At 36.6% G+C, this 15,174-nt stretch overlaps 1 protein-coding gene across 1 annotated transcript; it reads left to right on the forward strand.

Moving 5' to 3' along the window:
- Positions 1-11,613: 11,613 nt before the first annotated feature.
- On the forward strand, positions 11,614-13,929 carry LOC131615809 (uncharacterized). Its single transcript, XM_058886972.1, has 3 exons — positions 11,614-12,119; positions 12,266-12,382; positions 12,991-13,929. Exons 1-3 carry the CDS (start codon positions 11,664-11,666, stop codon positions 13,909-13,911), a joined length of 1,494 nt encoding a protein of 497 aa, XP_058742955.1. The 5' UTR covers positions 11,614-11,663; the 3' UTR covers positions 13,912-13,929.
- The last annotated feature ends 1,245 nt before the right edge of the window (positions 13,930-15,174 follow it).

Raw genomic sequence — 15,174 nt, forward strand, 5'->3', positions numbered from 1 at the left:
AACGTAGGTATGAGCTGATAATCTGGAAAGGTGAAGCAGTGATACGTTGGATCGTAAAACTGTACCAAGGTGGGAAGGATCCCATCCACAATGTTGGTATTGAGCAAAGGCAGAAGTTTTCCATACTTCTCCTTGAAAGCCTGGGGGTTGACCACCAGTTTTCCGAGCTTTCCCAGTTCCTCGACCTGGGGAATCTTGAAGGTGTATTTCCTAGCTCTCTTTCTTCCGTAATCCATAATATAGATCCTTAAGTCCTTTCTCCGTTTCTCTCTTTCTCTGAAGTTCAAAACGTTCGTTATTTAGTTTCCTTGAAAAACGACTCGAAAAAAGACGCTTTTTGTTTTAGTTGTTTATTAATGAATGATGCATGAATGCATGAATGCACACACAAGAGTTTTAAACAAACATGGCGTTGAAGGGTATAGTGGTCATGAAGTCAAAACGCAATCCCCGCCCCAATGGTAAACTAAGGTTAAGGATTTTTGTACCTGTAGAACGGGTTCTAGGGATCTCAGAGTTTTTGCTCAACCTTAAAGATACGTTGATTGGTATCTATAAGAGAGTTTTCTCTGAGTGTAGTATCTGCGTGACAATTACTTCCGTAATCACCGCTCTACGTCCTAAAAAAGGCTTTAAGTGGGGTTAATGTGTTTCTAGGTCCTCCTGGTACAAATCAGTCTCGGAATGCAGTGGCGCAGTTAATCACAACCAGCCAGGCAAATCCCAAGAGTAGACTTGTGAACCAAGATTAGAGGGCCTTCACCGGGAAGACATCCTCCATCCTATCTTATGTTGCACTCAAATCCGGGTATAGGATTTCTCACCACAAGGGGGAATCAAGCCCTTTCCCAATACAGAATAAACAAAATAAACAAATATATATGCAACAAACACATGAAATGACACAGAGGTTAGGCAGGACCTCTCTTGTTTGAGGGGGAATTTGGCATCCCTAATTCCTCACTGGGGCTGGACCAGCAACATGTCAACCATTGGTTTGGATGAAAAACCAAGGTTTTTAACACTTATATCCCCAGCAGAGTCGCCATTTTTCTGTGGTGTCGTTTTCTTTTACCTCCCCGTTTCACTTGGGAGGACGGCACGCTAGACCCTTCACGCGAAATTTGGAAGGAGAATGCGCCCGTGGCGGGATGAATTTTATTTCAGTTCTTCCTACGATATCACACGAACTTTCTTATTGTCCTACGAGTAGGAAAGGGGAAAAAAGATCTCAACTAAACCCTAGGAGTTTGCTAAGTGTGGGGATTTCACCTAGACTAGAAATTCTGGAGTCCGGGGGGTCGGTTATACATAGGGAAGTGTTTAAACACCCTACATATCTGTAGTACTCTACAGGAACCTTCTCTGTGTCATTGTGATTGTGTTTGCTGCTAATGATTGGGAAAGTTTCTCCTTTGTGTTAGGAGAAGGAATTGATTTGATTTGAAAAGACAGACAGACAGACTGACTGACTATTTTTGGTATTTTATTAGCTCGCTGAGATTCCTTGTGAACCTCATGCCTACATATCCCTAGTGGAAGTCAGAGCTTAATGTAGTTCGGGGAACTAACTAGGGAAAATAATTGTTTTTTTGGTGCCTTGCTTGAAGCTCAAGGTTGAAGCTTGGAAATAAATCTCTGTTTACAGTAAAGAGACATGAAATCATCTCTACAGAGAGGTATTTGTACTATTCTACCACAAACATTTTAAAAGAGTGACAGAATAACTGAATTCATTTCATTCAAGAGGGGGACCTTACTTGTGTGTGTGCAAGTATGCCAGTCAGATGCCTCTTAAATGAAAGAAAGATGCTCGTCCAAATTAGGGAAAGTGTACAAGTCTGGGGATGTGCCAGAGCATGTCTTTCAGAGTCCTAAATGGGAGACTTTGATTGAAATTGAAATTGAAATGTTTGTTTGTTTGAATGTGGTAGAGTAGTAAAAATATCTCTCTATAGAGATAAGCTATGTCTATCTACTGTATAAAAGATTTGAATTTAGCTGGCTTGTATGAGGCCCAAGCTTGAGGCTTTTTGATTGATTAATTAATATTATTGACTCTGGGAGATGACTCCATTGAGGATTAATTACAGGGTATTTTAGTGTTCTGTACAAAGCCCAGAATTGAGGCTGACTCTATTTGGAGAGTGTTTATTTGATGGATTTTATTTGGTGTTCTGTATAAAGCCCAGAATTGAGGCTGACTCTACTGAGGGAGACTCTATTTATGTGCCTTGTACAAAGCCCAAGGTTGTGGCTGACTCTAGCTATGAAAAACATTATTTTCTGCCTTGTACAAAGCCCAAGGTTGTGGCGGACTCTTAAATAAATGAATTGAGTATGGATGACTATATGGGGAAAGATCTTAAGTGTTAGGAATCTTTGACACATGAAAGTATGGTTTATCTGCCTTGTACAAAGCCCAAGGTTGTGGCTACTGAATGATGAAGAACTCACTGGGGAGACTCTATTATCTGCCTTGTACAATGCCCAAGGTTGAGGCTGACTCTTGACAGGGGAGTTTTATTGTTTGGTGCCTTGTATGAAGCCCAAGGTTGAGGCTAGCTGTTTTTGTTGGTTTTAACTCTACTGGAGATTAAAAAGACTGTTTTTCTTTGGAAGCTAACCCTTTCCAGGGATTTTGACTCAGCTGGTGAATTTGTCTATTAAAAGACTGACTTTTATCATGTTTTTGGAGGCTGACCCTTTCCAGGGGTTTTGACTCAGCTGGGAAATTATCTCCTAAGAGAAATGAATCTTTATTTTTTTGACTTTTTATTAATTGACTTTGGAGGCTAACCCTTTCCAGGGGTTTGACATTTTATTAAAATGAAGGAATGTGTGGAAGCTAACCCTTTCCAGGGATTTTATTTTAGACAGATGTTGGAGGCTAACCCTTTCCAGGGGATTTTGTTAAATGAATGGCAGAAAGATTATCTAGTGGAGACTTCTTGTTTAAAGCCCAAGATGAAGGCTGACTCAATGCTGAGGATGATCAAACATGGATCCTAGACTCTGCTAAGGAAGATTGATGAAGATAAGGGTGACAGAGACTATCCATGTCTCTCATTCCAAAAGGTGTACTCAATGCAAAATTGAGACAAACCTAACTTGTTTAAAGTCTGGTTTAAATTGGAAGAAACTCACCAGGGTAGGCTAAAAGGTGACTAAAGACCTGTTCCTATGTTTATAAGAAACCTGATGGGTCCTTGTATACAAGCTCAAGAGGAAGCTGGAAATGCTTTTAAGAAGCCTGTGGGTCCTTGTACAAAGCCCAAGAGGAGGCTAATCGAGGGTCATCGAGGGTCCTTGTTATAGCACAAGAGAAAGCTATGTGGTTTTGAACTTATTTTGGCTCTAAGCAAATGGGTAAGAGGTTTCACCGGGAATAATTCCTCTTTGGGTGGATGTGTCCTATTATTTGGATTCTAAGGTTTTTACCAAGATGTTTCACCGGGAATAATTCATCTTGGGGGTTTGAACTACAGATCTCTAATTAGGAAAGAGCCTTCACCGGGAAGACATTCTCAATCCTAGGCCATATTCCTATAATATATATATAGTTTAACTGTCCTAAGGTTTATACTCAAACGTAGTTCTAAACAAATATATGTACAGTTTATATTTGACAGTAATTTAAATAAAGACTGTAAATTGAAAGCTTGTAAAGCCTAACCTGGATGGAGTGGAGGCCATTGAAGGAGTATGTACAGAGCCTCAACAGTATTTTTGTTGTTTTGTTGATGACAGTTGAATATATAGGATAAACAGTTAATGGTTTTTTTTGAAAACAGAAGAAGTGAAGATGGACAAAGGTCACATAGGTATCTGAAGAGTTTCACCGGGAATAATGCCCTTCAAATACCAGAAGAATGTTTTGAAAACAGAAAGAAGATTTTGAAAATACAGTTTTGAAAAACAAGCTAAGAAGAGAAGGTTTTTGGGACTTACACTCTATTAGAGGCCCAGTACTTTACAGTACTGGTGTAAAAGCAATTGAAAATGATTTTGAATGATACAAGGTTTTGTTGTTTGAAAACCTTAATCGTCCGTTTAATTAGAGATTGAAAACAGTTTTGAATATTGACAAAAGTCAACTTAATCAAAGTAAAAATAAAGATTTTTACTTAATTAAGACCTAAACAATTAGGGTTTTATCATAAACTTTATTTACAAAATGATTAGGTTGAAACAAAGTGAATATATGTATTTAAAGTATTTAAGAAAACACTTAAAACATACTATTTTAAACCTAATAAAAATATATGAAATAAATAATATTTTGATGATTTTTTTATTTATTCACAAAATAGGTATATTAAATGATAAGTGTGTGAAAAATGAAGTGAAAATAAATTAATTTGATAGGTTAAATAAATATGTGAAGTTTTGTGAGAAAATGAAAGAAATTGTGTGTAAAAAAATAGTTTTGGCCCTTGGAGGGTTTGAACCCACGCCCTCTAGGTCACACACTCAAAACAAACACCACTGAGCCAACGCGCGTGTGGTGATAGTGACTTGCCTTCATTTGGTTATGTTTCAAAACAAGTTGCAAATCCTTGAAAAATAAAAGAATCAAAAAGTCTGGGGCGAGGGGGATTCGAACCCCAGACTTGAGGCATGATGATACTAAGGGCGTATGGGAGGCCACTAGGGCAAGTTTGTTCAGTCGTTAAGGGAATGCCTATCATTAAAAATAAAACAAACTTTGCTCAGAGATTTGAAAAATGGCGCCACCCTCCATCTTCGTCTTCAACCTCAAGCTCCATCAATTCAAATTTCTGAACTCTCTCAACTCTCAACCATTTGCAATGATGTAAACATGAAACTTGCTCTAAATTCACTCACGATTCTAAATATGTAACTAACATGAATTAATATTAACTACATCTAACTAATTTACCAGAAATCGTGAAGAACCCTAAAATTTCAAAATCAAATTAAATGACTATACTGCAAGATAAATGGATGATGATAGAGGGTTTTCAATCCTCTGATGATGCTGAACAAGATAGAATCGAGCTATTTCACAAAGAGTACTTAAATTAGAGAAGTGAGGTTCAGGAACTTACCTCTGAAAATGGAGGTCGTGAGGATGATTGAGAGCACCTGGGCTTGAATGAATGATCTCAATAGCTTCCCTGAGACTCAATGGTGCTAACTGAATGCTTGTTGGAGCTTGAATCCTCCTGAATTGCTCTATGGTCCTCCCTCGATTTCAGCTTCAAGTGAACATGGAGGGTGTTGATTCTTGAGTTACAGATGAGCTGCAGCCATCTGGTTAGCTTCACTATGACCTGAGGAATGTGCATGGATGATTGGCTTGGCTCAGAACCTCCTGAATTACTCCATGGACCTCCAACTGCAAATGCTCCAAAGTGAGAGCAACAATGGTGTTCCTCCACTTACAGAAGTGATCCAGGTGCTTGGATCACCTCAAATGACCTCCCTTGAGATGTTAGAATGCTTACTTTCCAAAGATGAGCTCTGGTTTGAAGAAAACGATTCTTCTTGCCAAAGAACTTTGAAAAACAATAAGCATGAGAAGAGAAAGAGAAAGCAAGGAATTGAGTTGCTTTGGTGTGGTTTCTGAATGAGAATGAGGCCTCTATTTATAGGGAATTGGTTCAGAGTAATTGATCATAGTAAGCTTGCTTAATGAGGTGAGTTTGGTTTCTTAGCCATGAAGAAAGTTTGAAAATATCCCAAATGCAATGATGCATTTTCGGGCTAGCTTCCCCAACCATTGATCTTGCATGATCTTAGTGAACATTTCTGATTCAGAGGAGAGTTCTAATTGGCTTAGAGCAAGATTCCTTGATGATTCACCATTTGCCATAAATTCAAAAATGCAATCATTACATAATCACATGCCTTTGTTTTTGGGAATCTTCTCTAATCCTTATGCAATGATGAATTTGAATGTATGGCATGTCTTCAGATGTATTAGAGGTCGTGTAGCATCATTTAGTGAAGCAAAATGCACAAAATTGCAAAGTTTCAAATTGTACATGACCTATAATTTCACTTCATGAGGCCAACTTTGAACAAGCATAACTCCTAGCTCAAATTGAATTTGGAGAAGGTTGAACACAATTTGGAAAGCCCTAAACATCTACTTCAAATCATTAGTTTATGTCTTCTTCAGAATCATTTGGGAAATTTGTGAAAAATGAGCCCAAAGTTGGATGAAAACTAGGTTAAAACACTTAGAAAAATTTCTAAGTGTTTATGACCTAAACTTCAAAATTTCCAAAACTTCATAAATGGTTGATCTTTTGAAAAAAGTTCCTTTGTAAGATGTTGTTTTATTTTGCAAGATCTACAACTTTCATGTTGGAAGTTTTTTGAGTTGTGTAGGTGAAATTTTGAGTTCTCACCATGCCTTCAAAAACCCTAATTCCCGACTTTTCGCTCCTTGATGAATTTCTTTGAATTTCTTTGGTCAAATGACTTTGACATCCATATATTGATGATATTGATCTTTGAAAGTCATTTTTTGACCAAAAACCTTAAAAGTCAAAGATGATCCTTCACAGTTGACTTTTTCCTGACAAAGTGAATTTTTGGGCTTTTGTGTAGAAACAAGATCTTTTCCTCAAATGAATGATGTAAATGGATTATATTGAGGTAGTAGAGATTCTTGAATCATGTCTTGAGTTTTGGATTCATGCCCTGATTAAAAGTCAACTATCTTGGTGAATTAGGTCAAAACCCTAATTTGTCGACCATGTGAAAATAATGACTGTAGACTTTGAATTGAAGTGTGATGTCCAGTAGATCTTGTAATATGAGTTATTTGAAGATGATTGATGTCTTTGAATGGTTCCCTGAGGCTTTTTAGGGTTTCCCAAAAGTGATCCCTGATTTTAGTCCTTGATAGGCTCAAAACCCTAGTCTGGTGACCTGAGTAAACCTGTACTCATATGACTGGATGTCTAATCAATCATAGATGAGAAAAGTGAAGTCTTTGAGCCTCATGATTGTATTAGGGACTAATCCTTGTATTGATTGATCCTTTGCCTGAGCTTTCTTGTCTTTGAGCATCCTCGATTGGATACCAGATGGAGAAGTGACTGCTCTGGGAACTTGTCTTGACCTGATGAAAAATCCTGAAGATATGCCATCTCAGGGGGGGTCAAAAATTAGGGTATGACACATCTCCTCCACAAAATTGAGAAAATCAGCACAATCTCTAGCACTGCTACTAGAGTACTTCCCTATCCTCTCCTCCTTGTACATTACAGAGTTAAAATCACCGCTATGCACCATTCCTCATCCGCTGCCAAGTTCTTCAGCCTAATCAAACTACTTCAGACTTCTCTTCTCAAAACGGACTTGCAAGGAGCATAAACATTTATGAAATTAACACAGGTACCTTTATGACAAGCCTTCAACCCTACAAAACCCACTCCTTTAAAGCTCTGAATAAGCTCCAAGGAATTCCTCCTCCAAAGGAAAACCGAACCTCCTGAAGCGCCATTGGAATCCAAGTGTGTCCCCTCCACATCCTTAGCTCCCCAGAAATCTTCAGCCATCTTCAAACTAAAGCTAGATAACTTTGTTTCCAAAAGAAAGTAGACATCGACCTTACCAACCTGGCTCAAGAAATCTATTCTTTTTCTCTTTAAATAACTACCCCTCCTCTAATATTTAGGGTGACAATAATCATTTCAAACTATCGGATTTCACCTTCCTTGAAATCATCCCCTTCTTATCTCTCTTCTCCAGCCCTTCTATTTCTTTTTTAATCTCATCTTCGTTACCCTCACAAGCAATGCCCAATCTTAACATAGAGTCCTTTAGCGTTTTTTGCCACCGAAGACTCCTTGTTAACCTGCAGCCTCCTGATACATTGAACAATATCAGAGTCTGTCATTGACTCACAGCAAAGAACCTTACCACCTGAGAAATTATCCTCTTCTTCTCTCCTTTTCTGCGTATCAGAAACGGTTCTCGAGAATTTGGGTCCAAAATTAGGGTTTAGAGAAGCAAAGTAGGATTGGTGAATGTCAAAATTTTCAACCCTTACCCCCAGATCCTTCACTTGTCGCACCTTCTTGGATTTAAGCCTGTTATTCTTAGTTTTAGTGTGAGGGCAATGGTGTAGTTTTCATGATGTCAAAACATTGTGAATTAACTACAATCGACATGGAATCATAGAAATCAAATGGATGCAACAAAGACAAGCACTTTTGGCTATAAGACACCAATAGGTCGACTCACACATACTATAGGTCGACCTACTGCAATCATTTTATGAAAGATTTCATGCAAGGGTTGAATGCGTCGACGCATTACCCTCTCAGGTCGACACATGTGATTTTGGTGAAATCTCGGGTATGCGCACGCCGACCCTTCAGGTCGACGCATCAATTTTTGGGTGACTCAAGTGCAAGATCAAGATGCGTCGACGCATTGATGGATTAGGTCGACGCATGGTATTTTGAGGAACTCATGGGAATGCGCACGCCAACCCTTCAGTTCGACGCAAGTGTCACACTTAGCTCATTTTCAGGTGCAATACTCTCAACAGGTCGACCTATGCAGAGGAGCAGGTCGACCTATCGCTTCTCAAACTGGTTTTTGCTGTATTCAAATTGGCCTATGTAATGTGTATGGTATAAATATCCAAATGATCATTCTCAAGCATTTTAACAAGAAACGTGAAAGATAGACTCAAGCTTCTACTCATCTTCAACCTTTCGCTTATTGATCGAAAATCACACATGATCATCTTTTTCGATCGGAGTAAGGAACGTGTGTTGATAAGGTTTGACGGTAGACATTTGTCTTGTTCGAGATTCGACGGTAGACATTTATCTTGTTCGAGTGAAGATTGTTGAGGGTGTTTCTTGTATAAAACCTTAGGGTTTTTCCTTCTTCATCAAAGAATTGGTACGAAGGTTTTTGACGATCAATTTGCTTTGGTAATCAATTCAGCCGTGCATAAGGGATTGAGGGAGTGAAGATCCGCTCAACAAATTTGCTACAACTGGAGGATTGATAAAGGAACGATCGGGGTCTTGATCGGTGAAGATCATTGACATTGACTTGATTCAACTTGAATCAAGGGGAGGATCAAATTGTATTCAATTTTACTACATGTGTGTAGTTGGTGATTGGTAAATTCTATCCTTGTTAAACATTTTGCAATCAAATAAAACTTTCCTAATTTCATTTGAAATTAGGGGAAGACGTACTCCTGCGAGGAAGATAGAGGAACTGCCTGAACAAATCTCGTGTTCTTTATCGTTCTTACTTTTCTATCTTGTTTCTATTCGTTTCGTTATATTTCCATTATTGAACAAAAATTAAGGTTTGGCAAATATCGATTACCAAGTGTTCGATAAAACGTAATTCATTATTCGCCATTTTTCATCCGTTCGGTTTAGTGCACATATCCGGTCCCCGATAACGCAATCGCTCTTAAACGATTAAGTGATTCAGGGAAGTCACGTTTCAAAAGCTAAAATTTTCTTAAGTCAGAAAAAGGTGGTCTATTCACCCCCCTCTAGACCATTCCTATGGTCTAACATTTAGAACAGGCCTCATCAAAAGATAACAAGCCCAAAAATAAAGGTCCCACTAAAGCTAACCTTTTATCTAAGTTCGATCCATTTCTCACCCCCTAGTGACACACCTTGCTAGACAAGTTATAATCCTAGGACTGACATTTGTCCCTCCCATTGACTCTACAACCTTGAGAGTGAAACTGTTGATTTCTAACCCCAGTGACGCCACATATTCTTTGTACCTTACTTAAACCTCTGAGAGTTCTTTGCTTTTCCCAATGGATATTAATCCTCAATATTCGGACCACTATTTTCTTTATCCAGATCTTGATTGTTCTCCTTTGGCTCCGAAACACCACCATCTCCGGTACCACAGTCGGATTCTGGCACAAACTTAAACTCACTACTAACATCTTCATTATCAGACTCATTGACAGAATCTTCTAAAGATGAGTCGATCTTCACCTGATACTTTTTGTGACTTAACTTAAACCATCGTCTTTCCTCCACTTCACAAGCATCTTCTACCAAGAATATATTGAACATATCATTATCAATCTTAACCTTGACATCTTCGTTGATCAACGAGAGATTTTTTGTGCAGACAAGGAGCCTAGCCGCATCCATACTAGTTTTGCCCTTGGTTCTTTTATCCTCGTGGATTAGAGCACCTAACGTTTGAGAAATGAATTCAAAAAAGCTAAAAGACCAAGCATGACATGGGACTGTGTAAGCTTTCACCCACGTCAACCTTTCGTGATCAACCTTTCTAGGTGTCCACCTCCTCATATCCTTGAACCACGGCTCAATACATATGCTACCTCCCTCCATCATCTCTTTCAGTATCCCTTCTTCATCATCCTCAAGCAAGCATAGGTTAGCTCCAAGAGGGATGACTTTTATCAAAAATAAACCATCAACGTGAAACTGATCTTGCATGGTGAACAGAGTCCCCTGAATGACTACCTCTCCCACTAAATTTTTTGCCAGTTTAATCTTCTCACTTTCTTCAAACATAAATTCTTTAACTTTGGAGGAAGATTCTCCTTGAAGCACCTTCGCAAAAGTAACACCCTTAACAAGATCCAAGCAACTTTTCTGCTCCTCAATCCTTCCTGTTGATAGGTAATGTTTTAGGTAGGCCTCTAACCGTGCTTCTCGATGGTAGTCCTTTGTTAACACTTTGAATAGCCCTTCTTCCAAACTTTGGCAAGTTTGCTTAGATCTTCTTTCCGTCGAGAAGTATCAACAAACACAAGTATCAACAAAATCCTATAACCATATAATACATAAGTTTTTTTCTTGGACATATGATCCGTAGGTAATAATTTCAATAGGTTTAGATCACATATAGCCACGAATGTATCAGTCATCACTGATAGTTTCCGTTGATCAGGACCGGTTTTGGGCTGGGCTTTTTTAATTATTAATATAAAATCTATATAAATAAAATTTGTTGTTGTACAAACATTAATGCTTGTGGACCGCAGTGGTAGCGCAATAGCAGCTCATAAGCCCAGTTACGCGTTCGACCCATGTTTGATTTTTTTAAAAAATAAACCAAATACCCTACTTTTTGTGTTTGTTTCATCATATAATAATAAAATTTTGAAATTCATTGCGAAAAAGTTAACGAATCTAATTCTGTCCGCGCATAGTAACTTTCCAATTTTATTTTCTTTTTTAAATTCAAACCTTTAGATAATATAAATTTATGGTAAAATTTAAAACATTATTATGTGTCAATTGATCAATTATTTTTTATATAGAAAAATATACTATTTCCTTTCAATAAAATATATTTATGTAAAAAAACATTTAATTTTGGCAAGCGGGTATTTTTTTAACTATAAAAGAATTAGTGCCTTGAACAGATATTTAATTATATGTCAAAAAATCTCTAATAAAAATATATCTAAATATATGAAAAGATATTATACCAATTAATAATAAATTTTACCAATATTACATCCATACGTTGCATCGGTTGATTTGAAAATGAAATTAGCCGAACATACACGACTCCTTTTAAATTTAATTGCCGCCAAACACAGCTATAAAAGACAATCTTCTCATTCTCATTCACTTCACCGTTTTCTCTTTTCCATTTCTGCAACCACAGCGTGTGAAACCCTAACCTGATATTCCATGGCATCCAAACCCTTGGCTCGTTCTTCTTCCGCCGCATCAAACATCTTCAGACCAGGAGTATTAGTTGAAATCAGTAACTATGTTAAGGGATTCCAAGGTTCATGGTTCACAGGAAAGATTATCCGTTGTCTCCATGGCGACGAGTTTTATGTAAAGTATGACAAGATAATGGAGAAGGAGGATAAAACAAAGGGCCTCCGAGAAAAAGCTAAGCTTTCTCAACTCCGTCCGATTCCTCCGAAGGATATCGTGCACGACTTCCGTATTGGAGATGATGTGGATGCTTATTACAACGGCGGATGGTGGGAGGGTTGGATATCTGGATCATCAGGGGACGGTATATGGGTTGTGGATTTCTATGACTGGAAAGAGCGGCAATCGTACCCTGAAAGAAAACTTAGGTTACACCACAACTGGGTCAATGGAAGGTGGATCCGACCAATTCCACAACAGGTGTGTTTTTATCTTCATTGGTTTTTTATCGTGTTTAGACTTGATCGATTCTAAGGTTTGATTGTTATTGCATGTCTTACGATTTTAACTAAATGATGTGAGTGATGATTTGATGATATTGTTTGTTAATTATTAATATTTTACAGCATAATTGTGAAATAAAAAAAAGGGAGAGGGTAAAGGCTGCTGAAACTGCGAGTAATGAAAAAATGGAGTTTCAACGTTCGGAAAGGGTGCATAAGAAATGGGCAATGACTTCTAAGGTATGATTCCAGTGTTTGTTCTTTTGAGTACGCACATTGACAGTACTTTGGTTTGAATTAAAGAAGAAATATAATAGTCTTCCTTTTAAACTGACTCAATCTTTTAGAGTGTGTTGGATTGCATCAATGATTATTTGTGGGTTTATTTGCTTGTTGTCTTGTCACTTGCTTTTATTCTCAACTTATCATTTATTTCACATCTCTTAAATTCTAAAATTTAATTTTTATTATATTAATGAACTAAGTAATTGTCTTCTTTTTTTAATAATTGACTGATATTTATATGGGTTTTTTTTTTACAATTTTTATGGTATTATTTAATATCTATGAATGACAATTTGTCCCATTTTTTAATTGTTTTTTTTTAAAATAAATATTTTACCATTTTTATCTTAGAAACATTTATCCCATATTTGTTTTCTATTTATCAATGTAAAATATTTAAAGAGTTTAATGGTAGTGCATTGTCAGTGTAAAGAAGTATTACACAGACATCCAATCAGATTCATTTATAACTGTTTGATTATTTTTCTATATAAATTTATTTGTGGAACATATTTATCATGTATATTTATCGATTGATTTTAAATACCTCTTTTAAATTTTAGTATAAAGTCTCTCAAGAAGATAGTGAGACACAATTGAATTTAGAGGAAGAGTGTCAAGAGTTGAAGAAGCATTTCAATACGCTGGACATTGTAGGCAAGAGGATGATGAAGAAAAAAGTTTGGGAACTAACACATTCATCCACAACTTCCATGTGTCTGCCATCAATGAAGCACACGCCAAAGAGAGAAATTAATAAGAGAAAACAGAGTCAAGAAAGTGATGTGCATTGTGATCCTTCCATGTGGAAGTATGTTAAGGACTCACAAGGAAGTCAGACTACGAAGAGATTATGTACAAAACCAACTGAAAGTCATCTGTCTAGCAAGTCTTTAAGATATTACTTGTCTCAATTTCCTATTTTCTTACATAAGTACATTGATGACATTATTGATGTGGATGATGATGGAAATTGTGGTTTCCGTGCTATTGGAGCTTTACTTGAAATGGGCGAAGAGTCATGGCCTTTAGTTCGGGAGCAGTTAGATGTTGAAGTTTCTCAACAACAACAATTGTATTCTAAAGTATTTCATGACACAATATCTAGTGTTAGGAGTTCGTTGAAAGTAGATAGCTTAGGTCCTCAAAATTCTGACAAGTGGATGATGATTCCTGAAATAGGTTACTGTATTGCTTCTAGATACAATGTCATATTCGTCTCATTGTCCAAGAACCTTAACGCTAACTTCACTTTCTTCCCATTGCTGAGATCTCCATGCAAAACAGTGAGTAGTCACGAAATTTTTGCGATTGGTTTTGTTAACAATAATCATTGGGTTCAGGTGAAGTTGAAACCCAATTGTCCATTGCCTCCCATCACTGATGAATGGAGACAGAATTGTAGTATAGGTGCAAGAGAATGGGAAACAACATATGCAAGACGTATAAGGCACTGGGAAGAAGAGGTTCAGAAGTCAACATAATTTATTTTATATTGATATTGTAGCACATTTTTCATTATATATATATATGTATATTTATCGAATATATTTTATTAAAAATGTCAAAAACCTCTTCACGCTAGTAGAAAATAATGTTTTTTACTTGAAATTTCAACAATTTATAAGTTTAGTTCATGGATAGTGTGGTGTATATATAGGTCTTATCTTGAGTGGATGGATTTGACTGATGCCTCTACTTAGTTATAAAAAGTTAAACTTTGCAAATTTTATTTGCCTCACCCTAAAGTTGGGACTCCCAGTCTAGAGGAATTCTTGCATGCACACAGACATAAAACCTTCTTCTTAGTCACAACTAATAGAAATAAGACAATTCATTATGAAGGAGAGAAAAAATTTAAAATTTATTTAAATTTTAATTTATTTTTTAATTGGATTCATGGGTGGTTGTGATTATGAAGAAGAAAGAAGATTACATTTTTATTTTTTAATTAATTAAAATTTTATGATTGGTTGTGTGTAAAACTATTTATTAGGGTTGTGTCCACCTAAGAATTTCTCCCAAGTCAAATAAACTTGAAATTGCACGCAAATGAATTATTTATTAGGATGTGTTGTAACGCATTCTATTCAATTTTCTAACGTTAAAGATGCATTAATGACCATAAATGGCATGTATCACAAGTATTTTGTGCATGGTTTTGGACTGATCCAAGCCCAATACCACAACTTTAAGATTATATAAGTCTCACATAACAATCTTTCAAATATATACATCATTATAAGTTTATATGTATAACTCGATAGTGATACCCTAAACCCAATTTTTATTTTTTTATAGATTTAATAAATTTATCCGAGAATAGATGTTTCTTCTTTTTAAACAATACTCATCGAAAAAATAGTGATAATTGTTGGTGGTATTCTAGAGGTGGTATGTGATAAATTATGGTGTTGCAGGATTCTGCAGAGGAAAACTGGATTTAGTCACTTTTTGCACTATACTTCCACTGGTGGAAGATATGCTTTAAAACTGCTATTTTATTGAATTCACCACCAACTGCTATATCTTTCTTAGCATTACAAAGCCTTTATTAAGATGAGGACTCTTGGTTCTCTCAATCTTAATGTTACAACTCTAACATAACTCTAAATAAAGACAATAATTAGAATTTGATGGTTGCAATTCTCTCATAATTCTTACTAAAGCCAGTGGTGGTTACAACACATTAATTAAGTTGTTGAAATCTTCCTCTTGGTAGTGCTTTAGTAAAAATGTCTGCAAGC

This window comes from Vicia villosa, linkage group LG1 (assembly GCF_029867415.1).
Source record: "Vicia villosa cultivar HV-30 ecotype Madison, WI linkage group LG1, Vvil1.0, whole genome shotgun sequence".
Classification (NCBI taxonomy): Eukaryota; Viridiplantae; Streptophyta; class Magnoliopsida; order Fabales; family Fabaceae; genus Vicia; species Vicia villosa.